This window comes from Salmo salar, chromosome ssa02, assembly GCF_905237065.1.
Source record: "Salmo salar chromosome ssa02, Ssal_v3.1, whole genome shotgun sequence".
NCBI lineage: Eukaryota > Metazoa > Chordata > Actinopteri > Salmoniformes > Salmonidae > Salmo > Salmo salar.
This window is the reverse complement of record NC_059443.1, coordinates 42,186,049-42,213,773: the sequence shown is the minus strand read 5'-3', so window position 1 is coordinate 42,213,773 and position 27,725 is coordinate 42,186,049. Positions and strand designations below refer to the sequence as shown.

The following is a 27,725-nucleotide window of genomic DNA, read 5'->3' as shown; positions in this document are numbered from 1 at the left end:
ATTCAGTGTAAACGCAGTGGTAATAAAGTGTAAATTCCCTTTTAAAGTTAAACACAATGTGCATTTCTACAATGTGCAATGGATTGAATCCCAGTCACAGTATGTATAACTAGCCAAAACAAATGAAGAAGTGACAGTGGGTATCTATTTGTGTTGGTGTTTGTCTACCCACCGCTGAAGGTATTTCAATAAAGTTGCCAATCAATCACCCCTTAGTCACTGCTTGTTTTTTTATTTTTTTATTTTTGCTTAATTCAAGAAATTTAAATACAATCTAACACTTTTTTTCACAGTCCTATAACACAACAACAATAACCCCTGTATTTTCTCTGTTACTATTTCAAACAATTCAGCAAAACTTTGTAGCCTGCTGAATCCTAGCTTGGTGAAACGAGCCTGATCACGCAGCAGTCTGCTCACACTACCTGAAACCGGGAGAAACTATAGTATTAAGATATTACATTCTCTTAATAAAATATTGGGTAAAAAATGGACTCTAAAACAAAGTGCTATGCAATATCCACGGAGTATACCAAACATTAGGAACACCTTCCAAATATTGAGTTGCACCCCCTCAGAACAGCTTCAACTTGTCTGAGATTCCCACAGTTGTGTCAAGTTTGGCTGGATGTCCTTTGGTTGGTGGACCATTCTTGATATCAGTGGCGGTCGGTGCCGTTTAAAATGAGGGAGGATGATTATTTTATGAGCATGGCCTTATTTCTATTACAGCATATTGGATGACTGCCATTCATATTCCATTCACCCAGCTCAGTGTAACATTGATAGGTTAGGCTACTACATGATCCTCGAATTTTCCCTGTACCCATCATGAGGTTGATACAACAGGTTGAGATCATTTTTGGTTAATCAAGGTGACAGACAGTGGCACATTCAATACCGCCTTGCGAACTCTAGCCTGCTTCTAGCTGATCTAGGGCGTAATCATTAGTCCAACAGTTGCAAATGAGAGTTTCTATTGGACGAATTCATGTATGTTTATCCCCGTTTCGTTCCGTTTGCTTCTGTTTAAGAAACGTTTTTCAACAGAATCAGCGGAATGATTACACCCCTGATCGCACGCAAACACAGTTCACTTTCATAGCAGCCACGTACAAACAGCATGATCACTCTGCGCGTTGTATATATAACTCCTTCACGACACTATCTACGCGCTCTCCTCCCCTTCGCTTGTGGACTTCAGTGCACAACACATCGGCTGTCTGTGACCAGGCGAATAAACCAAACGCTACCCTACAGAGTGCTGATGAGGCTACTGTAGACCTTCCTTGCAGACCAGTGTGTTTTAATAAACTATTTGGTGGCATGAATATATTTAGTATAGTTGTTTCTAAAAAGGATACCTTTTTTTATGTTTCACAATTTTTATTTTGGTCCTCTGAGGAGCCTACACTGCGATACACACAGGAAACTGTTGAGCGTGAAAAACCCAGCAGCATTGCAGTTCTTGACACAAACCGGTGCGCCTGGCACCTACAACCATACCCTGTTCAAAGGCACTTACATTTTCTGTCTTGCCCATTCAGCCATGTCTCAATTGTCTTAAGGCTTCTTTAACCTGTCTCCTCCCCTTCATCTACACTGATGGAAGTGGATTTAAAAAGTGACATCAATAAGGGATGATGGCTTTCACCTGGATTAACCTGGTCAGTCTATGTAATGGAAAGAGCAGGTGTTCTTAATGCTTTGTATACTCAGTGTACAGTAAAAAAAGCGACAGTAGCTATACATATTTATATACAGTATTTGTTCAATTGTAGCTCAATCATAGGTCATAAAGCATGATAATATACACCTGTGAAATCTATTATCAAACATCACATGAAAACATCTTCTTTCTTGCTTCTTTTGTCCTTTTGGTTTTTCTTTGTATCAGAATAGAATAGCCAAGACGAAATAGTAGAGACATTGTCCATTGACAGGGATTCCGGTCTGTATGATATCTCTAGTTTCTGTAGAATCCTTTTGGTTTGGGGCTGTAACAGAGGAAAACAGATTCGTTAGCACTGTAAATAACCATTCTCACACAGTATTTCTGAAATATGGGAGGCAACAAAAATCCTGTTTTCCTCTGAATTTAGTTGGCAAGAGTTGCAAAAAAGTTTAGGCTTCTATCTTGAACCCGCATCACCTTGAACAACTCTGCACAATCAAGGCCAATACACAGACTTTCATTCCCTCAACCTAACCAAGTTTGAGGGTCTGTGTGTGTGTGTGTGTGTGTGTGTGTGTGTGTGTGTGCTCAGGAAATGACACTCACTCTTTGCAGCGGCAGATTCTGCGTTTGCCACGTCTGGGCATCATCACCCGCTGAAAACCAACAGAAACACACACACAGGAAAACTCAGTAACACTACCAACAAGACACAAAATGTAAGAGATAGTGAGTACATTTTTAAGCAAAAATAAATATCTGATTAAATCACCCAGCTGTACCTGTCTGTGGCGTCGGATGAGGATGACAGTGAGGATGAGGAGGAGGATGAAGATGACGGCTGCGGCACAGATGGTGACCAACAGCCACACGTCCATGGGGACTCGCTCTGTCCATCAGAACAACATCAAGAAAAACAGAATCAGTATGGAAGTTCTACATTGTTCCCAGCATATCAAATCAATAAAGATGTATTATCGTATGACAGTATGTGGTTTTCAATAATACTATTATAAGGTAGGTGTTCAAAGCACACATCAGAGCTTCCTTCTTTACAGGCTTATAGTACTGACTGCTATAAGTACATTGTACTTAATTACTGAAGTAGTACTGTTGTACTATACTGTTTAAAGTGCTGCAGTAAGCGTGGCCACTGGCCAGTGAGGCTAATTACACCCTAACCTCAATAGTCACAACCTAACCTCCACACACACACGGACCACGCACCCTAACCACATCCTGACCATGTCACTTCCTGTTTCTCCTTTCTTACCGATCTTCAGTGTGATCTCTACTGACGTCAGCTTGGTTTTGTTCCTCCACAATTCACACCTCCACCTCCCACCATTTATATCCCTCGCTTCCGGGATGGTGAGATGGGCGGGGTGGGGGGAGGAGCCTAAAGCGAGGAGGGAGGATTGGCGTGGTGGGATCCATTTCACTTTCAGGTCAGAGGTCAGAGGCTGGCCCAGGGTGCAGGTGAGGTTGACCTCCTGACCTACAAAGGCCACTGGAGCTGGAGAGGAAAACACTGGACAGGAGGAGAGAGAGAGAGAGAGAGACAGAGACAGAGACAGAGACACACAGAGACAGAGACAGAGACACACAGAGACAGAGACAGAGAGACACAGAGACAGAGACACAGAGACACAGAGACACAGAGACAGAGACACAGAGACACAGAGACACAGACAGAGACACAGACAGACACAGACAGAGACACAGACAGACAGACAGACAGACAGACAGACAGACAGACAGACAGACAGACAGACAGACAGACAGACAGACAGACAGACAGACAGACAGACAGACAGACAGACAGACAGACAGACAGACAGACAGACAGACAGACAGACAGACAGACAGACAGAAAATTCACAATTTTGATGTGAATAAAAGGCGGAGACAGACAAAATATATATTATTTTACGAAAACGTGGAGAAACATGTTTTTTTTATTAGTATTAATTCAGCTGGCATATTATCCTGGCAGAGAGAAACTTCATTATACCTGTCATGAATCCCTCCGGAACTTTCATCACGCACACCTGTTCCCTATTCCCACTGATTAGTATTTGTATATATGTGTCCTTTGGTTTACATTGGGCTGACCATTATTGTTCCAATGTCCGTTGGTGCGTGTGAGTACCTGCACTGTGTGTGTTGGCTTTCATGCCCTTGTGGATTGCCAGATGATTACGGGTCTCGTCCCGTGTGTTAATCATTGTGCGCGTGTGTATTTATTACAGGTAGTCCTCGCTCTTTTGTTTGGGTTCCAACCCTGTGTTTTGTGTACGTGTTTGTTTGGTTTTCGTCCCCGTGCCTTTACACGGCACGCTGTAATTTGGGGCGTAATAAAAAAAATATTACGCATTCCTGCGCCTGTCTCCCGAATCATTGTTACCAGTGTGACAATACCCCATTAAAACAAGTGGAGCCAGACAAGTGTACTATCCACTGAATTAGACACAGGACACAATACCCCTGGGTACATACTGTTCCCAATGAACGACAGAAGGAGATGAGAAAACTGTCTGGGTGTAATAAACAGAAGCATAGAAAGTGGGAATAGCATTGCCATGACGATGGTCTGACAGGTTTGAATGTCAATGAAAGGAGAAAGAGGGATAGAGGAATAGAGAGGGAAGAAGGGACGGTTAGAAATAGGGTGCAGGCCAGGCAGCAGGCTGTTAGACAGCCTGCCAGCTTAGTGGAGTCTGCCACTAGCACAGTCAGTGTAGTCAGCTCAGCTATCCCCATTGAGACCGTGTCTGTGCCTCGACCTAGGTTGAGCAAAACTAAACATGGCGGTGTTCGCTTTAGCAATCTCACTAGAATAAAGACCTCCTCCATTCCCGCCATTATTGAAAGAGATCGTGATACCTCACATCTCAAAATAGGGCTACTTAATGTTAGATCCCTCACTTCAAAGGCAGTTATAGTCAATGAACTAATCACTGATCAAAATCTTGATGTGATTGGCCAGACTGAAACATGGCTTAAACCTGATGAATTTACTGTGTTAAATGAGGCCTCACCTCCTGGTTACACTAGTGACCATATCCCCCGTGCATCCCGCAAAGGTGGAGGTGTTGCTAATATTTATGAGAACAAAGTTCAATTTACAACAAAAGAAACAACGTTTTTGTCTTTTGAGCTTCTAGTCATGAAATCTATGCAGCCTACTCAATCACTTTTTATAGCTACTGTTTACAGGCCTTCTGAAACATATACAGCATTCTTCACTGAGTTCCCTGAATTCCTATCGGACCTTGTAGTCATAGCAGATAATATTCAAATTTTTGGTGACTTTAATATTCACATGGAAAAGTCCACAGACCCACTCCAAAAGGCTTTCAGAGCCATCATCGATTCAGTGGGTTTTGTCCAACATGTCTCCGGACCTACTCACTGCCACAGTCATACTCTGGACCTAGTTTTGTCCCATGGAATAAATGTTGTGGATCTTAATATTTTTCCTCATAATCCTGGACTATCGGACCACCATTTTATTACGTTTGCAATCGCAACAAATAATCTGCTCAGACCCCAACCAAGGAGCATCAAAAGTCGTGCTATAAATTCTCAGAGAACCCAAAGATTCCTTGATGCCCTTCCAGACTCCCTCTGCCTACCCAAGGACGTCAGAGGACAAGAATCAGTTAACCACCTAACTGAGGAACTCAATTTAACCTTGCGCAATACCCTAGATGCAGTTGCACCCCTATAAACTACAAATATTTGTCATAAGAAACTAGCTCCCTGGTATACAGAAAATACCCGAGCTCTGAAGCAAGCTTCCAGAAAATTGGAACGGAAATGGTGCCACACCAAACTGGAAGTCTTCTGACTAGCTTGGAAAGACAGTACCGTGCAGTATCGAAGAGCCCTCACTGCTGCTCGATCGTCCTATTTTTCCAACCTAATTGAGGAAAATAAGAACAATCCGAAATGTATTTTTGATACTGTCGCAAAGCTAACTAAAAAGCAGCATTCCCCAAGAGAGGATGGCTTTCACTTCAGCAGTAATAAATTCATGAACTTCTTTGAGGAAAAGATCATGATCATTAGAAAGCAAATTATGGACTCCTCTTTAAATCGGCGTATTCCTCTAAAGCTCAGTTGTCCTTAGTCTGCACAACTCTGCCAGGACCTAGGATCAAGGGAGACACTCAAGTGTTTTAGTACTATATCTCTTGACACAATTATGAAAATAATCATGGCCTCTAAACCCTCAAGCTGCATACTGGACCCTATTCCAACTAAACTACTGAAAGAGCTGCTTCCTGTGCTTGGCCCTCCTATGTTGAACATAATAAATGGCTCTCGATCCACCGGATGTGTACCAAGCTCACTAAAAGTGGCAGTAATAAAGCCTCTTGAAAAAGCCAAACCTTGACCAAGAAAATATTAAAAACTATCGGCCTATATCGAATCTCCCATTCCTCTCAAAACATTTTGAAAAAGCTGTTGCGCAGCAACTCACTGCCTTCCTGAAGACAAACAATGTATACGAAATGCTTCAGTCTGGTTTTAGACCCCATCATAGCACTGAGACTGCACTTGTGAAGGTGGTAAATGACCTTTTAATGGCGTCAGACCGAGGCTCTGCATCTGTCCTCGTGCTGCTAGACCTTAGTGCTGCTTTTGATACCATCGATCACCACATTGTTTTCGAGAGATTGGAAACCCAAATTGGTCTACACGGACAAGTTCTGGCCTGGTTTGGATCTTATCTGTCGGAAAGATATCAGTTTGTCTCTGTGAATGGTTTGTCCTCTGACAAAACAACTGTAAATTTCGGTGTTCCTCAAGGTTCCGTTTTAGGACCACTATTGTTTTCACTATATATTTTACCTCTTGGGGATGTCATTCGAAAACATAATGTTAACTTTCACTGCTATGCGGATGACACACAGCTGTACATTTCAATAAAACATGGTGAAGCCCCAAAATTGCCCTTGCTGGAAGCCTGTGTTTCAGACATAAGGAAGTGGATGGCTGCAAACGTTCTACTTTTAAACTCGGACAAAACAGAGATGCTTGTTCTAGGTCCCAAGAAACAAAGAGATCTTCTGTTGAATCTGACAATTAATCTTGATGGTTGTACAGTCTCAAATAAAACTGTGAAGGACCTTACTCTGGACCCTGATCTCTCTTTTGACGAACATATCAAGATTGTTTCAAGGACAGCTTTTTTCCATCTGCGTAACATTGCAAAGATCAGACATTTTCTGTGCAAAATTGATGCAAAAAATGTATCCATGCTTTGTAACTTCTAGGTTAGACTACTGCAATGGTCTACTTTCCGGCTACCCGGATAAAGCACTAAATAAACTTCTGTTAGTGCTAAATACGGCTGCTAGAATCCTGACTAGAACCCCAAAATTTCATCATATTACTCCAGTGCTAGCCTCCCTAGACTGGCTTCCTGTTAAGGCAAAGGCTGATTTCAAGGTTTTACTGCTAACCTACAAAGCATTACATGGGCTTGCTCCTACCTATCTTTCCAATTTGGTCCTGCCGTACATACCTACACATATGCTACGGTCACAAGTCGCAGGCCTTCTAATTGTCCCTAGAATTTCTAAGCAAACAGCTGGAGGCAGGGCTTTCTCCTATAGAGCTCCATTTTTATGGAATGGTCTGCCTACCCATGTGAGAGACGCAGACTCGGTCTCAACCTTTAAGTCTTTATTGAAGACTCATCTCTTCAGTAGGTCCTATGATTGAGTGTAGTCTGGCCCAGGAGTGTGAAGGTGAATGGAAAGGCACTGGAGCAACGAACCGCCCTTGCTGTCTCTGCCTAGCCGGTTCCCCTCTCTCCACTGGGATTCTCTGCCTCTAACCTTATTACAGGGGCCGAGTCACTGGCTTACTTGTGCTCTTCCATGCCGTCCCTAGGAGGGATGCGTCACTTGAGTGGGCTGAGTCACTGACGTGGTCTTCCTGTCTGGGTTGGCACCCCCCCTTGGGTTGTGCAGTGGCGGAGATCTTTGTGGGCTATACTCGGCCTTGTCTCAGGATGGTAAGTTGGTGGTTGAAGCTATCCCTCTAGTGGTGTGGGGGCTGTGCTTTGGCAAAGTGGGTGGGGTTATATCCTGCCTGTTTGGCCCTGTCCGGGGGTATCATCGGATGGGGCCACAGTGTCTCCTGACCCCTCCTGTCTCAGCCTCCAGTATTTATGCTGCAGTAGTTTATGTGTCGGGGGGCTAGGGTCAGTCTGTTATATCTGGAGTATTTCTCCAGTGTCCTGTGTGAATTTAAGTATGCTCTCTTTATTCTCTCTTTCTTTCTCTCTCTCGGGGGACCTGAGCCCGAGGACCATGCCTCAGGACTACCTGGCATGATGACTCCTTGCTGTCCCCAGTCCACCTGGCCGTGCTGCTCCTCCAGTTTCAACTGTTCTGCCTGCGGCTATGGAACCCTGACCTGTTTACCGGACGTGCTACCTGTCCCAGACGTGCTGTTTTCAACTTTCTAGAGACAGCAGGAGCGGTAGAGATACTCTCAATGATCGGCTATGAAAAGCCAACTGACATTTACTCCTGAGGTGCTGACCTGTTGCACCCTCGACAAATACTGTGATTATTATTATTTGACCATGCTGGTCATTTATGAACATTTGAACATCTTGGCCATGTTCTGTTATAATCTCCACCCGGCACAGCCAGAAGAGGACTGGCCACCCCTCATAGCCAGGTTCCTCTCTAGGTTTCTTCCTAGGTTTTGGCCTTTCTAGGGAGTTTTTCCTAGCCACCGTGCTTCTACACCTGCATTGCTTGCTGTTTGGGGTTTTAGGCTGGGTTTCTGTACAGCACTTTGAGATATCAGCTGATGTAAGAAGGGCTATATAAATACATTTGATTTGATTTGATTTAGAGAGATGGCGGGAGGTACTGATTGAACAATTGAGAGCTGACAAATCAAAGTGGAGGAAGGGGGAAATAAGCAAGGGGAGAATTAAAGGAGGGGGAAGGAAGGTAGCAACCAAGTTAGGAAGTAAAGAAGGTAGGAAGGAAGAAGGACATTTTTTCAGGACTGCAACAAAGCTTGACTTACCCTGTAGCACCTCCACACGAATACTTCTCTTCAGGGTGTCATCCTTCTGGAACTCCACAGCGCAGGTGTACTCGCCCCTGTCCCCCTCCGTCACCCCTTTCTTTGTCAGCGAGAGGTTTAGATTTTTCCTCTGCAGGGCTGAGACATCCAGCCCTCTCTTCTGATTGACCACCCAGGCTAATGGAGGCCCCAGGGAGAGGTTGACGAGGGTCTGGACAACCCTAGTGTTGGAGCCTGCCGCTGGGCTTGGAGTAAAGGTCCAGCGGCCTCCCTGGATGCTCTTTTCCTGGCTGTCTGACCAGGATAGAGGAGGAGGATTGGAAAGGAAACATGGCAGATGGAGAAGAGAGAGGGAGGAGACAGAGGTGTAGATAGGCTGTGGATGAGCGGGGGAGAGGTCTGAGAAGGGGAGAGAGAGAGAGAGAGAGAGAGAGAGAGAGAGAGAGAGAGAGAGGGAGAGAGAATGAGAGACAGAGATAGGAAAGGGACAGTTTAACCTCAATCTGATGACATTTTACCTCTTGAGGGGAAATTATTTAATCTAGAAGACCATAAACCATTTTATCTAACTTAACACTTACCTATTACAGAAACATGGGTGTTGGCATTGGCTTTCCTGCCCTGGTATGTCACCACACAGGTCCACTCTCCATGGTCTTGGCCAGTGACACTCATTACTGTCAGGCTGCCGTCATTCTTGATCTGGACACGCGTGTCGTTTTTCGGGTCTTGTTTCTGGGGACTAAGCCATCTTCTCTGTGTCCCTTCAACTATTTCCTCTATGTCACACTTCAGATTAAGATTCTTCCCAGCCAACAGGGGAGAGACTGGCTGTACACGCACTGAGAGAGAGGGAGAGAAAGAGAGAGAGAGAGAGAGAGAGAGAGAGAGAGAGAGAGAGAGAGAGAGAGAGAGAGAGAGAGAGAGAGAGAGAGCGAGAGCGAGAGAGAGTGAGATAGAGAGAGAGAGAGACAGAGAGAGAGGTGGGGGGTATACAAAGGTACATTTGTAAACATGTGTGTGCAGTACTTGTTTCCCCCACATGATGGTGACTGAACACAATGTCCCATTTCCTTCCTCATCTTTCTCATAACACTGACATGAGACATAGAAATCCCCTCTCTTTCACTCTGCACTTACCACGGGACAGTCTGAATGTGGTGACAACGGAAGTTGGTTGTGGCCTGAAATCTTTCAGTTCACATTTGAAGGATTTGAAGTCCTCCAGTCTGATATTGTTGATGATCAAGGAGAAGTCAGTCTTTGACAGAGACAGCCTGTCTTTCCACTGTGGATCTGCATGTCAGTAATCAAGTGATTAATAGTAGTAGTGTGAATCAGAAATGTGTCTTCCTTCTGTCTTATGTTATTCCCAACCCACCTGGACACCACACAAACATATGAGAATGTGGAAGCAGCACAGGGCCACCTGCAGAGGCAGAGCAGTGAACCCTGAGCAGGACAAGGGTTAAGTGCTCAAGAGAACAACGGTAGTAGGCACCTGAGATTCTGATGCCAGCAACCCTCAAATTGTAAGCTAGTCAAAATCAGGTAAAAAAAAAAAAAGCCAACTACCAAATACTGTTTTGCTCAATATGTTTACGGCTCAAAAAGGTCACGCTCGATTAAAGATGGCTACCGTCTAGCGCTAATCTCACTCACCTATCGTCTCTCGACCATGGGCGTTGCGGGATATCAAAGGTTGTGTGTCCGTCCCAAGGTACCATAGTACCAACACCCTTTCTGAACCCCACTTCGATCTGGGGAGTGTGACCGTCCCTCCCACCTGCCCATACACAAGCACATCTCCAGCCGCTGAGGGAGAACACAGAAGACAAGATGTATATATGTATACTGTACGTCCAGTAGTAAGTTACCTTTACAGAAATGTATCTGTTGCTATATAATAGATGAATAGTATGAATAAAATTCAGAACATACTCTCTTACCTGTTGAAGAGATGAACAATGCAATAATGATTGAAAGGAATCCAGAAACATACTTCATTTTGTACTTTCTTCTGAAAACAAAGAGCAGCAAAAGCTGAATAAGACGAATTGCTATAGTCATGTATTTCCTGTCAGCCAAGATCAAATACTGTGGAAACAAATCAACATCAAGTAGTACCGCTTCTTCTTGGAATATAAAAGATAAAACAATAACATATAGATATACTTTGTATATCCTCCTGTAGACAGTGGCCCTTGTAGACGGAAAGGGGCATAACGCTAATTGGGCAGTTGTCAATTACAAATTGTCACGATAACCTTTTCATATAACACAATAACATTTTCAAATAACCATTTATATTATAATTCTTTTAAACGCACTCTACAGTATATTCCACGAGAACTAGCTACTCTTTTCTACCGTGTCATCCCGTTCAACTACTGTGGCTACTGTACAGGTGCGCTTGTGCCTGTAAAAAGTAGCCTATATGTTTTGACATGTGTTTTCACAAAATAACATTGTTATGCAATACTAATATAAATATAAATTGACAAGATTTTCTGCCATGTTTTGTCATGGCATTAATCAAAAAATGCATTAGAAAATGTTTTGCCCCGCATCATTTTGTAACTGCTACGACCGCAGCGCAGCCGTGGCTAAACAAGTAAAAACCCGCGCCCTCTCCTTTATTGTGTAATTGCAATCGACACTAGTCTCCAAATTAGCAAAGGGCATGTGTCAGGGGATTTTGTCGAAATTTATAATCAAAGCACATTCTTAATAGCCTATTTCGTTCTGTCAAATAGGCCAATTAATGATACAGTGGAAGCAGCCAAGTTTGTTTGTTTGACCAGTTTGTTAAAATACTGTGGTACCGCTAGCTTTTACTCTTCAGCATAGTACAGTAAAAATGATACACCTGGTAGTGTTCCAATTTACAGTACAATTGGAAAAGGTTGTAGGAGTAACAGTGAGTGAGTGAGTGAGAGGTCTAGCTTTGGATAACCTGGCCTATACCCTCTGTGACAATGTCACATACCTCACTCAGAGTGTGTTCAAGCTGTGTAAACAAACCAAGCAGCCCACAGTCAGCTCTTTACCTGAAAAGTTACCCATCGCATGCTTGAGAAACACAAACCCATAAACACCCTCTCACACACTCTCCCGACCCGGAACTGTAGTGATGCGAGGTGTGCCGGTCAGGCCTGGTTTCTGTTAGACTACGGGTGGATGCCAGTCACGAAGTGAAACCTTTACTTCCCATTAATGGTATTGATTTCCAAACACTTCTGCTGGCTCAGCAGTCGGTCCCGAACCACGGCACAGAGATAGCACGAGCCAGGCAACCACAGATCCTTGTTCTTGATTCGTTGACGTCTTTCTATGTTGTGTCAACACCCCTGAATAAAGCCTCAATAGCACATGACAGAAAGGTTACTGTCGGAGCTTTAGCTACTAAAGTGGAAATGTTCTTCCATAACCCCGGAAGTCACTGGACTGCACCCTCACACAACTTGTCCCTCCAGCACATTGTGTTCCTCATTGCAGCTGATTCAACTTTCTGGCTGACTGCTTGACGTGGAGGCATGTGAAATCCTCCTAAATGGACGAAACATGTCTCTTTAAAAACAATGATACATTTAGTTTTAGGCTATCTTATCTTGTCTTTGGTTGTATGCTCCTGACAAGGTTGAATTCTTTTATTTTAAGTGTGCCTCTAAAATTTCATCAGAATCTTAAATGGACAGTGAGTTTAGAAATGGTAGCCCTAATCCTAGGCCTATAGTTGGATTTTTTTTGCTTAACTTGTTGTTGTGGGAGACATTGGATATTAGGGCATATAATATCCAATGTAACGTAACAAAATGTGGAAAAGGGGAAGGGGTCTGAATACTTTCCGAATGCACTGTAAATCAGGCTAAAATATGTTGTTTGTCTGTGTTTACTTGTTGAGAGAGCAGACCTGACTCCGGCCAGGCGGACACATTGTCGTCGCTCTAAATCAACATCAGGTGACATGCATGCAGCATGATGCTACTGAGGTTTAATAATTGCCCTGGTTCTAACGTAGAGGTCAGATACACACTGCTCCTGTCCTGTTAGCAAAGTGTCTTCATTTTCCACCTTAGTTTATTATAGTTATCATACTATACTGTACAAAATGATAAACGCAACATGTAAGGTGTTGGTCCCATGTTTCATGAGCTGAAATAAAAAAAGCTTAGTTCTCTAAAATTCTGTGCACAAATTTGTTTACATCCCTGTTAGTGAGCATTTCTCCTTTGCCAAGATAATCCATGCACCTGACAGATGTGACATATCAAGAAGCTGATTAAACAGCATGCTCATTACACAGGTGCACCTTGTGCTGGCGACAATAAAAAGCCACTCTAAAATGTTTTGTCAAGCAACACAATGGCACAGATGTCTCAAGTTTTGAGGGAACGTGCAATTGGCATGCTGACTGCAGGAATGTCCACCAGAGCTGTTGCCAGAGAATATAATTTTTTATTTCTCTACTATAAGCCGCCGCCAACGTCGTTTTAGAGAATTTCGCAGTACGTCCAACTGGCCTCACAATGGTAGAACACGTGTATGGCGTTGTGCGGGCCAGCGTTTTGCTGATGTTAACATTGTGAACAGAGTGCCCCATGGTGGCAGTGGGGTTATGTTATGGGCAGGCATAAACTACTGACAACAAACACAATTGCATTTTATCGATTTTATCAATATCTCAGCAAGAGAGCATGAAAATTGCAACAAGTGGTTCTGTGAAAATTGAATTCAATCAGAATTTCTGGACTGGGCTGCGCTCAGAGTATCCTGCCTTGGGAAATCGCGCTGCTAAGACACTGATGCTCTTTGCAACCACGTACCTATGTGAGAGAGAATTCTCAGCCCTCACTAGCATAACCTAAATACAGGCACAGACTGTGTGTGGAAAATTATTTAAGACTGAGACTCTCTCCAATACAACATTGCAGAGTTATGTGCATCCTTTCAAGCATGTGCATCCTTCTCATTAACCTGTGGTGAGTTATTCACAGTTTTCGATTAACAAATAAGGTTTTATATGTAAGATGGCTAAATAAAGAGAAAAATGATTGATTATTATTATATTATTATTTGTGCCCTGGTCCTATAAGAGCTCTTTGTCACTTCCCACGAGCCGGGTTGTGACAAAAACTCACACTCATTCTTATGTTTAATAAATGTATTGTGTGTGTGGCAGGCTTACAATGATGGCAAAAAAATCATATTTGAGAGTGCGCTGACCCTGGTGCTAGAGGGGGGTACGCAGCTGGAGGTTGAATGTTTGAAGGGGTACGGGACTATAAAAAGTTTGGGAACCACTGTCCTACAGTATCACTGTATTTTGATGTTATGTTCAATAAAGGCAGCAAAAACTGTAACTGAAGAGACCCAATTTCTGTTTCTCCCTTTTGTCCTGTACTGTAAATGCCATCTTTTACCCATTTAAAACACATGTATTTAGATAAATTCACTGATTCACATTAAATTGATTTCATTCACTTCCCATTCCCTTGACAGTGATTCTTGTTGCGCAATACATCATCATCAGAGTAAAAAAAAAAGAAAAGACAAAGGAAGGGGTTTGTGGTGGTCTCCGATTTAGAGACGTTGAGAGAAGAGGAAGAACGAAGAAAGGTGGAGGGAGAGAAGCAGTAGCTTTGTGGTGGGCCTTGGTTGAGAGAGGGTTGGGGGAGGAGAGAGAGGGGGCGAACGCCTGAGGCTGTGGTGGGCCCTGATTTCACGAGGTGTAGATTTGTATCCCTATCCTCACCTCCTCCCCTCTCACTCACACACCCCCTCCCTTCCTCCTCTGTTCCACGAAAGGCGGATTTCTCCACGCTTGATGGAAGAAAAAAAAAGACCACAGTGGCAGCCGAACACCGGGAGTGTGGTCTATGGGAGTTTTTCTATTCTGTTTTCTGTGTTGTGTGTGCATGCATGCGCGTGTGTGTGTACGTATGTGTATGTGTGTGATAGTTGTTAGGTGTGTTGTGGGTACTTTCAGAATTTTTGTCTGAAGCGTTCTGCACCTTTTAATCTCTTTTCATCTTAAGACAATTCTCAATCATTTAACCTGTGTGTGAAATGAGTACAGTCAGCTCCTGATAAACGTAACAGCTTCGGGCTGTCATGACAGGGATGCGCACTTAAAGGTAGCATGGAGTTATCGGGAGCAATTCAAAGAATGTAATATAATCAGGATTGTAAAACTTTAGTGTGTTCTGTCAACTAGGCTGCAAACAATATCCCCTTAGGGGATGATCATGGTCTATTGAATTTAACATTGTAGAATTACTCCACCAAACTATGAACATGTGCATTAATAGTCCTTTTTTATTTAACTTTAATATCCACGTGTATCATCAATTAACAATGATTATTTACAACGACGGCCTACCCCCATCAAACCCAAACGACACTGGGCCAATTGCGCACTGCCCTATGGGACTCGCAATCACAGCCAGATGTGACGCAGCCTGGATTTGAACCAAGTACCGCAGTGATGCCTCTTGCCCTGAGATACAGTGTCATAGACCACTGCGCCACTCGGGAGACGAGAGAGTGTGAGCTGCCGTGAGCTGGCATGTTATCCGACGTTATCGTGTAGAAGACAGGGTGCCTACTGGGGAGGACTATACAACAATATACTAGTAGTAGATTGCTATCTTGGTAAAATAAAAATCAAGGATCAAGGTACTCTTTATAGTGTGTTAGAAAATGAACTTGCTACCAGGGTAAGGGCTATTATATGGGCAGCAGGTAGCCTAGCGATAAGAGCGTTGGGCCAATAACTGAAAGATTGCTAGGTCAAATCCCTGAGCCTACAACGTCAAAAATCTGTCATTGAGCAAGGCACTTAACTCTATTTGCTCCAGGGTGGCTGTTGATAATTGCGGACTCTGGCGGTGACCCCACTATCCGAGGGTGTCTCAGGGGAAGTTGGGATATGCAGCAAAAAAAACCATTGAAATAGGACTAATGTGCATTCGGAAAGTATTCAGCTCCCTTGACTTTTTCCACATTTTGTTACGTTACAGCCTTATTTTAAAATGGATTCCGTAGTTTTTTTCCCCCTCGTCGAGCTACACACAATACCCCATAATGAGAAAGCAAACACAGGTTTTTAGACATTTTTGCAAAAAATAAATAAATAACCTGAAATATCACATTTACATAAGTATTCAGACCCTTTACTCAGTACTTTGTTGAAGGATCTTTGACAGGAATTGCAGCCTTGAGTCTTCTTGGGTTTGACGCTACAAGCTTGGCACACCTGTAATTGGGGAGTTTCTCCTATTCCTCTCTGCAGATCCTCTCAAGCTCTGTCAGATTGGATGGGGAGTGTCGCTGCACAGCTCTTTTCAGGTCTCTCCAGAGATGTTCGATCGGGTTCAAGTCTGGGCTCTGGCTCGGCCACTCAAACACATTCAGAGACTGAAGCCACTCCTGCATTGTCTTGGCTGTGTGCTTAGGGTTGTTGTCCCGTTGGAAGGTGAAACTTCGCCCTGGTCTGAAGTCCTGAGTGCTCTGGAGCAGGTTTTCATCAATGATCTCTCTGTACTTTGCTCTGTTTATCTTTCCCTCGATCCTGACTAGTCTCCCAGAGCCTGCCGCTGAAAAGCTCTAGGAAGAGTCTTGGTGGTTCCAAACTTCTTCCATTTAATGAATGATGGAGGCCACTGTGTTCTTGGGGACTTTGAATGCTGCAGAACATTTTTGGTACGCTTCCCCAGATCTGTGCCTCGACACAATCCTGTCTCGGAGCTCTACGGACAATTCCTTTAACCTCACTGTCAAATGTGGGACCTTATATAAACAGGTGTGTGCCTTTCCAAATCATGTCCAATCAATTGAATTTACTACAGGTGGACTCCATCAAGTTGTAGAAACATCTCAAGGATGATCAATGGAAACAGGATGCACCTGAGCTCAATTTCGATTCTCATAGGAAAGGGTCTGAATATTTATGTAAATAAGTATTTTTATACATTTGCAAAATGTTCTAAAAACCTGTTTTCGCTTTGTGGTTATGGAATATTGTGTGTAGATTGATGAGGGGAAATTAATGTAATACATTTTAGAATAAGGCTGTAATGTAACAACATTTGGAAAAAGCGAAGGGGTCTGAATACTTTCCGAATGCACTGATAAGCACCCAAATAATTATTAGCAGGTGCACGGGGAAAAATGTATATCCAGTCGTTATGGACCCAGATGAAGGTTAATTGAGAGCGTTTAGATTTTTTATTTTTTATTAGCAGTGTGCTGGATTTTTCCTTTTTTATTTATTAGCCTGACTCTTCATAATATGAAAATGCGAAAATAATATGAAAATATGAAAATGTTTACGCCACTTTATTTAAGTGGCATAAACAGATTCTTAAAAGCTTGGAGACACTTCGGCCTTCATCAAGATGCCAAAACTCATCTTGGCATTCGTCGTTCCTATCTCTTTTCATGACAACCTCACCATTCTACTTCATCTCCTGTCTACCTTTTGATTTAACTAGGCAAGTCAGTTAAGAACAAATTCTTATTTACAATGACAGCCTAGCAGTGGGTTAACTGCCTTGTTCAGGGGCAGAACAACAGATTTTTACCTTGTCAGCTCGGGGATTCAATCCAGCAATTCTTCAGTTACTCTAACCACTAGGCTACCTGCCACCGCAACTAGGCTACCTACCTACCTGCCTTTCTCTTTATAAAAATTACTTGACATGTTTTTAAGATCAAAGTTAGGTAGAGATATCAGGTAGTTTGTGTAAGTAAAAATGTTATTTAATTCAGGTCAGCTGTTAGACCTATGTTAATTGTTGTAGTACAATACATTATATGATGTGATAAAATATGTTTTGAGAAATGTTTTGAAGTATTTGTATAGGCCATTCCTCACCTCTAATCTTTGTAAGACTTATCTGTCTGTTGAGGTTGGTAACGGCAGTGGGATATGAGAGAAGAGAGAAGTTGTGAGGTGCTGGAGGAAGAGGAAGCATAGCGCTATATAGAAGCGACAGAGGGAGCAAGACAGAGAGAGAGAGACAGAGAGAGAGAGAGAGAGGACAAGTGATAGAGAGAGAGAGGAAGAGAGAGACAGAGAGAGAGATATCGCACCTGAACAGTTAACCCAGAAAAGCAGATGATCGTATATGTGGTCAGGGCAGAGGTTAAACAGCAAACAGAGAGAGGGGGAAGGGGGGAGGGAGGGAGGACAGGATCTGTCTGTAAAAAGGTAAAGGAATAATCTTACAGAATTGTCTCCCATTTTAAGGTAGTGGAACTCTGATGCCTGCAATTGAATTGTACGCAGTACAAAACATATGATGGAATGTAAAATGGGACTAAATCATTGTTCCCCATAGAGCTTATCAGTATAAGTAATACGAGTATAATTGTTGAACCTTTATGACTTGTATGTAAGGTGTGTATTAGCCATGTCACAAATATAAGCCAGGGGATTGAAATTCAATGGGACCAGATAGGCCTAGCGCAAAGAGGAGTGTCTCTGGTTTGAGAGCATCAGTTCAGAGAGGGCCTTTACAGTACATTAAAAAGTAATCATGAAATGTCTGCGAACTGTTGTAAAGTACAATGGCAATGAAACCATGTCTATTTACCGCGGTAGTACGACAGGGTAAATACACCAGCGGACAAATACATTGGGTTGACCGCCATTTCAACGTTTATCTGAAACGCACTTGCTACCTCTCTTATTGTAGTTTAAGGTTAAGTTAACAGGTTTTACTTTACTGTGAAAGCAAAGCGGGCAATATGCTCCAGGACAGCATGTAACATTTTATGAAGGTGAAATAAATGATTACAAATATTCTGCATTCATTAATGCAAAACAAACCCACGTATGTTTTCTCTGTCAAGATAATTGTCTGATCTAGACACTCAATGGTCTACTGCGAGCAGTCATAACAATGATTAACAGTTATTACATCAATACTTTTTCATTGTTTACCACAAATCAATGATCATGGAGTGCTATTATACCATATTACATCTAGCATCTTAGTTAACATCCTTTTCTATACTTACGTTTGGCGGATAGCGTTGAGAGTCCCTTGCCAATGATCAACAGCCAGGCGGAAATGTAGATTTTCAGAGAAACAACTTTGCTTTTAAACCCCGTTGCACCTCCCTCACTACTGATTGGTCTAAAAGAAATCGGGAAATGTACAGTTATTAGTCAAATGCATTAATGTCAAAGCAGTGACATTTTTAATTGGCTGAAGAAAGAGCGGATTATCTTGGCAAAATTTTTCGCTAGCATGTTAGCGCAGTAACAGCCGGTAATAACAAAATAGGCTACATAATAGTTCATATTTGAACCATTATTATTATACTCATTGTTGTTATCATCATCATCAATATTATTCTAACCCACATGTCAACAATAGTCAGTCAATTTGATGTACTTCTGCCAGTCGTTATTCACCTTACATTGCTTCGCTCGGGCCATAAAATTACAAATGTTTTGCTCAGTCACAGGTTCATCTACATTAGACAGAACATAAATCGGCAGAGAGAAACAAGCAAACTAGAAACACACGCACAAATACGTATCTCTCTTGTTTCATTGTATATAGTCAAACAACAGTTTAAACATGAAACTGAGTGCATGCAGCACATATTTATTGAATCAGTAAAATTACCAAAACTGACATCAATATATATATATATGTAGCCCTTTCCTGCAGTCAAATTATGTTATTCATATTTTTTATATAATTTCATAATTAATAAACATACTTTCTTTATGCCAAAAATCCGCTGTTTCTATGACAAACAGTTTTGTTTTATTTCAGTCTTCTGTGATGCATATAAAGCATAATATTGGGATGCAAACTCAAAATTGAAAACATTTCAAGTGTCTTCATTTTTTTAAGCCGATAACCATGTGGGTGAGGTGTATACATTTGTTTCAAAGTAGATTTGTTCAAGACTACCCAGAAACACTTTGTGTGACCCTGATTTAGCCCACTGCAGTAAAAGGTTAACTAGGTGTACCGATCATACGCCTGAATCAGATTCGTAGGCCTTTGAAATACACAAAGTTTAACAAAGCATCACATTTAAGAAATTACAATAATGCTCTAAAAAAGCTTAATCAATAAAGCTTACCACTGAAAGACAAATGGACCTGGCCAATGAATCTGTGGTACTAAACCCTTGAAAAAGATTACACCATATTTAGCAGGATCCATTTTGAAAGCGCATAATCCATCCTTATTCTAATGACCACCATCAGACCATTTTTGGTTATGAAATGTAGTCTTTATCCTACAAAACACATGCACAGATTTGTAGCCTACATTTCCACACATGAACAAGTTAATAATTTAAAGAAGAATTTATATTTCATGTGACTTGGTTTTGTTGGTAAAAGCAACACGGTAACGTCACAAGAGTGGGTACATGAATAAGAGCAGTTGAATGAAGACTATATAATTAATTTAAATGACCATTGAACAGCAGGAACTATTGTAGATTGCATCTTGAAATATATCCACAAATTTGATGCGAATGTACCAGTACACTACGTATTTAACATTGACCATATAGCCGTGCAATTGTTACTCATAATTAGACATACACCTTGAACAATGTATTCAATGATATTCAATTTCCTACCCAGAGTCACAACTTTTACAAGATAACAAAATGAATTCAATCCTCTTCACAATGATTCTAAACTCATGTATATAACTCAAAATTCGTAATTCATAACACACCTTATCCAATTGGTGCCCGGTGTGAGGAGCATCCCTTACACAATTTGTGCCCCGTGTGAGGACAATCTCCTACAGTATGAACCTCATTCCACATTGAGAATAGCAATGATCTATTCTAGTAAATCAATGTCAAGTTCGATTTATGTATTAAGCTATGTAAAATTCACTGCTAGGCAAATTTCGTGGTGCACAATTTCGACAAGAAAGAGTTGAGAGAACTGAAATAACTCTGACACAAATTATCAAGTATGACAAACCAATATCAAAAATGTTCTTTCAAATACGAAAAATTGCAAAGAGTCATGCATAATCATTCATCAACGCTACCTCAATGAAGATGAAAAAAATGGACTAAATGTAATAGAGTGAATGGAAGCTTGATGGCACTTTTCTGTTTCACTCTACAACTATGATTGCATGTTTTACTAAGTTCAATATAAAACCCATAGCAATTGCAAGTCCCTTGAATCTAGTGCATACCCTATTTGATAACTCCTTTAAAGCCCCGCAGGTTCTAACCGTTGTCTTGGCTGAAGAAACACCTGTGTTCACTTCACATGTGCCTCTCCATGCTGTATATACCCTCCTTAGTACGTAGCTCTGCAGAGAGTGGGATCATGTCTGCACTCAAAACTACAGTAGAACCCCAGAACCCCATATACCATCTGTTAATCTATATGCTCCTAACTACCTGCATTACAAGTTAGTGTAAATGAAACTCTTAGAGCTGAAGTCTAGAGATAAACTTGAGATGTGCTCGCGTAACTTGTCCACGTCAAGGCATTTCAAGACTTGTCTTGGTAAAGACATCGCAGCCTAAAAGTCAACAACAAAAAGTATCCGACGTTCAATCCAGGTGTTTTGGATTTTCAATAGTATGTTGGCTTTACTGTGTCTTTATGGGAAAGAGAACATGGTTAGTTTTGGGCCAGTAATGGAAAGGTCACTGGTTCAAATCGCTGAGCTTGACTAGGTGAACACTGTCGATGTACCCTTGAGCGAAAGCACTTAACCCTAATTGCTCCTGTAAGTCGCTCTGGATAAGAGCGTCTGCTAAACGACTAGATAAAACTGTCTAACCGTCCAAGGCTGTCTTCTAAGTGAAATACATAGGCAAGGACAAAAAGCTTTTCTATCTAGCAATATGAAATATCTGTGTTTGACTACAAATGCCTTCATGTTCTATGGCCATTAAAGCCATTGTTCAACTGAAGAGTTACCTGTACTAGAGAAACACTGCTCAGGTGGTTTGGAGACAAGAACCACAACAAGCACCAAACAAACATGTCACTCACGTCTCATCTCTCTCTGAGGTTTGCATTCTTTCATGCTCTCTTTGTCTGCCGCGCTCTGTTCTGAGATTAACTGAAAAAAGGGTTGAACACTCCCGGTCTCTGAATTATTACCTACTTGGTCCTTTTGGTAGGACTTTAGAACGCTGCATGTATGAAGGTCTTGGTAACGGATTTACTAACGCTCTACGCATCAATAAAGAAGTTAGGCGTAGGACCTCTGTCGAAAATGTACTGGTTCAAGGACACCATCATCCTCACTCAAAAGAATGGAAAGACTGCAAAGCCAGTTCAAAGCTCATATACAGTAAGAGATGTTATGCATAGACTCATAGAAATACACACGTTGTCTCAGATTCCCAAACATGTAAAGTTTGTTGTATTTATATTTTCTGATCCAGCATGGGAACGAGAAAACATGATAAAAAATGTACCAAAGAATCTCCTGTGGAAAACACCTGAAAGTGAGGACTCCCTCGTTAGTCAGAGACCTAACGATTTGAAGGTGTTGTGCACACACCACACAAAGTCATTACCGAAAAAGAGAATGAGAGATAGTGTGGGGGGTAGGGAGAAAAGAGGGGGTGATTGGTTTTTCGAGACATCCCTAATTCCTCTTATGATGTCCCCATCTTTCCTATACATTGGGTCTCTCTCATTCTCTCTCTCTCTCTCTCTCTCTCTCTCTCTCTCTCTCTCTCTCTCTCTCTCTCTCTCTCTCTCTCTCTCTCTCTCTCTCTCTCTCTCTCTCTCTCTCTCTCTCTCTCTCTCTCTCTCTCTCTCTCTCTCTCTCTCTCTCTCTCTCTCTCTCTCTAACTCATCAGGTGTTTGAAGGTCCATACGGCCACTGGAGTTCCTGGTTGCATGTTTGATGCGGAAGGCAGTCGAACTGAGACATGAAGAGAGCTGTGACCAAGACAGATGGGGAGGTACCTGGTACTGTTCCCTTTGCTTTCTGTCACTTTGAATCATACATTAACTCCGTTCTTTTCTTGTGTTTAAAGAAATAACCGTTGAATGTCAGTGGAAAGAGAGGCTAAGAATAACAGAGATGTGACATTTTGTGAAAGGATTGTGAAAACACGTTTTTTTTTGCAATCCACAGTTCATGTTGGTAAACTTTGTTCAAGGCCTTTTAAAACTCATATGTTGTGTAACTGCCTCCCTGAGCCCAGAACGTCTCCATCTTCTCTTTCTGTACCTATGCTGTTTATCTGTTTCCCCCTTTCTCTTTCTGTCTTTCTCTGCTATCCCAATGGTCTGCATGCTTTGATGTTTTCATGCTGTAAAATGTTACGGTTCATTTTATGTGCATGAAAACAACATACTTCAATGTATGAACTCCAATGTACTTACTCCAACTCAATGTATATTTACAGTAAAGTCTTTAAATAAAGGCAATTCATATCTAATTGTTTGTATTTGAACATATCCGAGAGAGCTTTTAGCTCTCTGCAGGTGAATAAGGAAAGGAAGGTCACATGACTGAAATATCATAATAATGAAACAATTGGCCAAAATATTTTAGCATGGGCAGTTTGTAGCAAACCACATTGAGCACTTGTGAATCAGGTGCAATTGTATTTTAGTAATCACCATGAAAACCTTGTCATAAGCTGACGTATATCTGCTAGAATTAAAAACGACAACCCAAGCGGAAATACAAGAGGGAGGACCAAATGTCAAACACAATATCTCAGTCTTACTTTGAATGGAGAAAATGTATCAACGGAGAGAGAGAGGGAGAGAGAGAGAGAGAGAGAGAAAGAAAGAGAGAAAGAGAGAGAGAGAGAGAGCTATTAGTCATGTTTATGAAAGTCTGAACAAGGGAATCCTTGTATCTCATTATGAAAAATTATCCCTCGCCTGCACAGTATTCTAAACATGAGAATATTTCTAGGGTGACTCTAACCAAAGGAAGCACCTGCCTCAGCCTGAATGGGTGTTCTCTATTTTTTTAATGCACCTGCAAGCGAGGACCAAATACAGATGTAGTTGACAACAAAATATGTATGTTAAGACTGTCTTACTTTACTTGAACAGGTTTTCTCCTTGATGGATGCCTATGAACACACATAGGCATCCATCAATTCCTTTAATAGGCCAGAGTTGTCAGTAGTGTTCTTCAGTACTCAAGTATACAATACATGTCGTAACAGTAAACTACACCAGTAGCTTAAGCTGCGTACGTTTCCAATGACTGAAACCAGACTGAAACCAGTACAGGTTAGTGTTACTGTGATAGACTTTACAACACTACAGTTTAGGCCCAAAATAAGATACAAGTAACCCAAACCAATGAAATGCAAGTAAAATACTCTAAACAGAATATCTGAATAATATCAGAATATCTGAATGGTGCATAGCGTTGCTTTATAAAATACTGCGCTGATTAAGCTACATGCTGGATTCAAATGTGGGGTGAATACTATAGCGTTGAATGTATTCCCAATCAGGTCATACTGTAAATCCATAGAATAATGTACATTTACTCACTACACAGGGTGCTGTGCAAATCCAAGTACAATGTACACCATTTGAAATATAGTTCTTTATGAAAAGTAAATTTCTGTTTGAGTATACTATTGTGAATTACATTTTCACAATTACATTTGCTGGGATTTGCAGCCCTGGGGCTAAACGTGTCTGGATTGAAGACTGCACTAATTTCAGTATTCTAAATCCAGTATTCTATCGTAACATTTTATAATAATTAATTTTAAGGTCTGCCTAAATTGCTTATCTTCATTGCTACACAGTTAGTTGACCATGAAGTAAATACATGTGCAGAACTTTCTGTTCTTGATCTATACTGTATATGACTACAGACATTTGTAAATATATGTTAACAAATACATGAATTGGTGACATATCGTGATTTACAACCAAGTAATAGTTTATTAGCTATTTAGCGAACCTTTAAATAAAGTGTTACAGACATAATCCACTAACGTGTTTTGAGCTTAACTAAATATCGGCTGACAGGATTATAGACATTCAGTTGTTGTCGATACTGTGTAAGCACTGCAACTGAATACCTATCGTTTTGGCTGCTTTTTAATATTATCAGCACAAGCTGGGATGTTTCCTGTTGTTCAATGGACATTTAAATGAATGATATACCCACCCAATGAATGACCTGTTTTCATTTGAGTTTTAGTAAACGATCGTATAAATGTATATCTTGAAAATATCGTATTGATGTCACGGACTGTCCTTTCCTGGCATCCATTTGGATTGAAACGCAAATGTAAGATTGTGACCGTGACAGATTGTGATTACCTTGGACAGGTACATGACTATAATGTTGTGTTCGTTCACATGACCATCCTCATGTTCCTTAACATTTCAAATAAACCTTTTTAGTGATTGAGTTTGCAGACCGTCCATAGTAGGCCTAACCGTTCTTTTCCAAAGGATAGTGAAAAATACTACCCTTGGGTTGGGCTCAATTCCATTTCAATTCAGTCAATTCAGGAAGTAAACTGGTATTCCAATCCAATTCCAATTTTACTCAACGCTTCTCTACGTGACTGAAGTCAAATTGAATTGACCTCAATCCTGCTATCCGTGCTACTTGCATCACTGCTACTTGTTTCCCAAATGATAAGTAAAGAGGGACCTACTGGTGAGCCGTATCCAATTCCTACATGACCGCAACTAAAGTCTGTGCTACTACCAAAAAGAAAACTCAAACAGCTTTAGGTGGGACATGACCCAAAGACGTTAATATATCATGTCTCTCTTGCCACAGTTGCTGTTGTTTCCTTGGCCTCGGCCCTCATCAATAGACAGAACTTGTAACGCTCCTCAGCAATACTGAGCTGTACATATATGCATGGGCCTACATTACAGCTTACAAATACTTAGATCTTTACAAACTCCAGTGCAATTGCAAACTTCATTTCTTGACCGTGGATATTATATTAAATCTCCTCCGGAGGATTTGTGGGTCTTAAAATAAAATAACTCACGGTTACAACAGGTAGAGTACTTTATCTTGTATTCGTTCTCCGATCACAAGACGCAGCCATGTCGGAATTACATCAACATCAAAGCTCTTCTCTTTCCTTCTGGACACACACAGGTAACTTCTGGGAATAATTAAGTGCTTCACAATAAAAGTCTTAAACGGGTACCGGCGGTAATAATGACTCAATATAGATTCAGAATCAAAGTACTCTACAACAACCTAGGCTACTACACTATTGCTACAAGTACATGTTTTACCAAATACGTATGGCATACCCAATGCAAATGTTACTGCAGTCCCATGCTGCTATTGCAAACACACTTGTTATTGTTCCAGCAGGCCTAGGCTAGAGTACGACCTGATCAGAGATACACCAAGTTGACTTCTCTGCATACACTGTAGGCTAAACAATAGTCACACTCAATAGTGTACTTACTCACACCAAGCACTGACTTCATAGCAATCATACAATTTACACCATAGCATCTGGCCAGCCATCACCCAATACTCTCAACATGCCTGAAAAAGACAGTATTCAACATGTTATTTCATTACAACTCTGGAAGCATCTAAAGAGAATTGTTTTAATCACTATTGTAGCAAATGGCGACAGTGTAACGCACCTTGCGGGTCTCCCAGCCCTTAGGCAGACCAGCATACCACTGCTCCCTTTTGGGGGGGGTTGTAAAAGGCCTACCCAGGCAAGGTCTGTTACACAGTCCCCTTCATTCAGGAGAACGTGTCCCCACGCTTCACTATACCAAGACCCTCTCCGATGGCCCCTAAGGCAACATCCCACCATTGTTGCAATTTTTGCAAACGGCAACAATGTAATGCCCCTCGCGGGTCTCGAAACAAGGTCTTCCAGCCTGTAGGCAAAACCTGCTAGCCACTACCTCCAATAAGAGTTAAGCCCTTTTTGGGGGGATTGTAACAGGCCTACCTAGGCAAGGTTTGCTACAGTATATTTTACATAACCTGCATGTGTCAATTCTGTTGGATATAGCCTACATACACTTAAACCGTTATTGTCAATAATCCATTATATCTTCCATTATATGGTTCCAGCAGTTACGGTAGGGACACAAAGCACACTACTATCTAAGCCCCTGCACTTGAAAACAATATATACATGTACTGTATCTCAGGCAGTTGTCCAGCCTACAGCTGGTCATGTGAGTGGAAAGACCATACACTCGTTTACAGTTACATCAGGATCGTATTGCGAAATATCTGCAGGTATTTCACAAGTCCGTTTTTTGTTGTCGTTCTAAAACCTCCCTGCAACACATACGATTCCACTAACATTGTATTATTAGACCCTGTGTCCTTTTGTCATTGTGTAAGTTCTCCAAACCCCATTGGCTACCACAACAGAATATGTGATTGATAAACGTTCATATGGCTCTGGGGACTACTCATCCATTGCTATGGATCCCTTTAGTCCAATGTCAATACTATTCTTAGTACTGGCACAGTGAGTGAACTTTTGTGTTTTTATAGATAATAATTTGCTTCTACATTATCCTCAGTCTGACAAATCCATCTTTATCATAAGTGTGAAAAATACATGTAGTAACACTGTACTCACCAGTATGATGCTCTCAGTGCAGAGATGAGATCAGGTCTGACATCACTCAGACTGTACACACTGTTACACACAGGGAGACAGGAAGCTAGACTGCACTATATGATCCCCTCTGATCCTCTCACTGGTGCCTTCTGTGTCACATACACACACACACAGACACACACGCACACACACACGTTACAGACACACACACAGGCAGGCACACACACACACAGGCAGGCACACACACACACACACACACACACACACACACACACACACACACACACACACACACACACACACACACACACACACACACACACACAGTTACGGACACACACACACACAAGCAGGCACACGCAGGCAGGCACCTCCCCCCCCACACACACACACACACACACACACACACACACACACACACACA

The 27,725-nt window shown here is 41.7% G+C and overlaps 1 protein-coding gene across 10 annotated transcripts; it reads right to left on the bottom strand.

Moving 5' to 3' along the window:
• Positions 1-223: 223 nt before the first annotated feature.
• Positions 224-27,439, bottom strand: LOC100136502 (CD4-like protein). Of its 10 annotated transcripts, none has more exons than XM_014163539.2 (11): positions 27,320-27,439; positions 18,767-18,885; positions 10,690-10,760; positions 10,403-10,555; positions 9,881-10,036; positions 9,322-9,582; positions 8,741-9,139; positions 2,949-3,206; positions 2,458-2,564; positions 2,282-2,331; positions 224-1,997 (listed from the first exon to the last, which is right to left on the bottom strand). In XM_014163539.2, exons 3-11 carry the CDS (start codon positions 10,745-10,747, stop codon positions 1,967-1,969), a joined length of 1,473 nt encoding a protein of 490 aa, XP_014019014.1. In that variant the 5' UTR covers positions 10,748-10,760; positions 18,767-18,885; positions 27,320-27,439; the 3' UTR covers positions 224-1,966.
• Between the last annotated feature and the right edge of the window lie 286 nt (positions 27,440-27,725).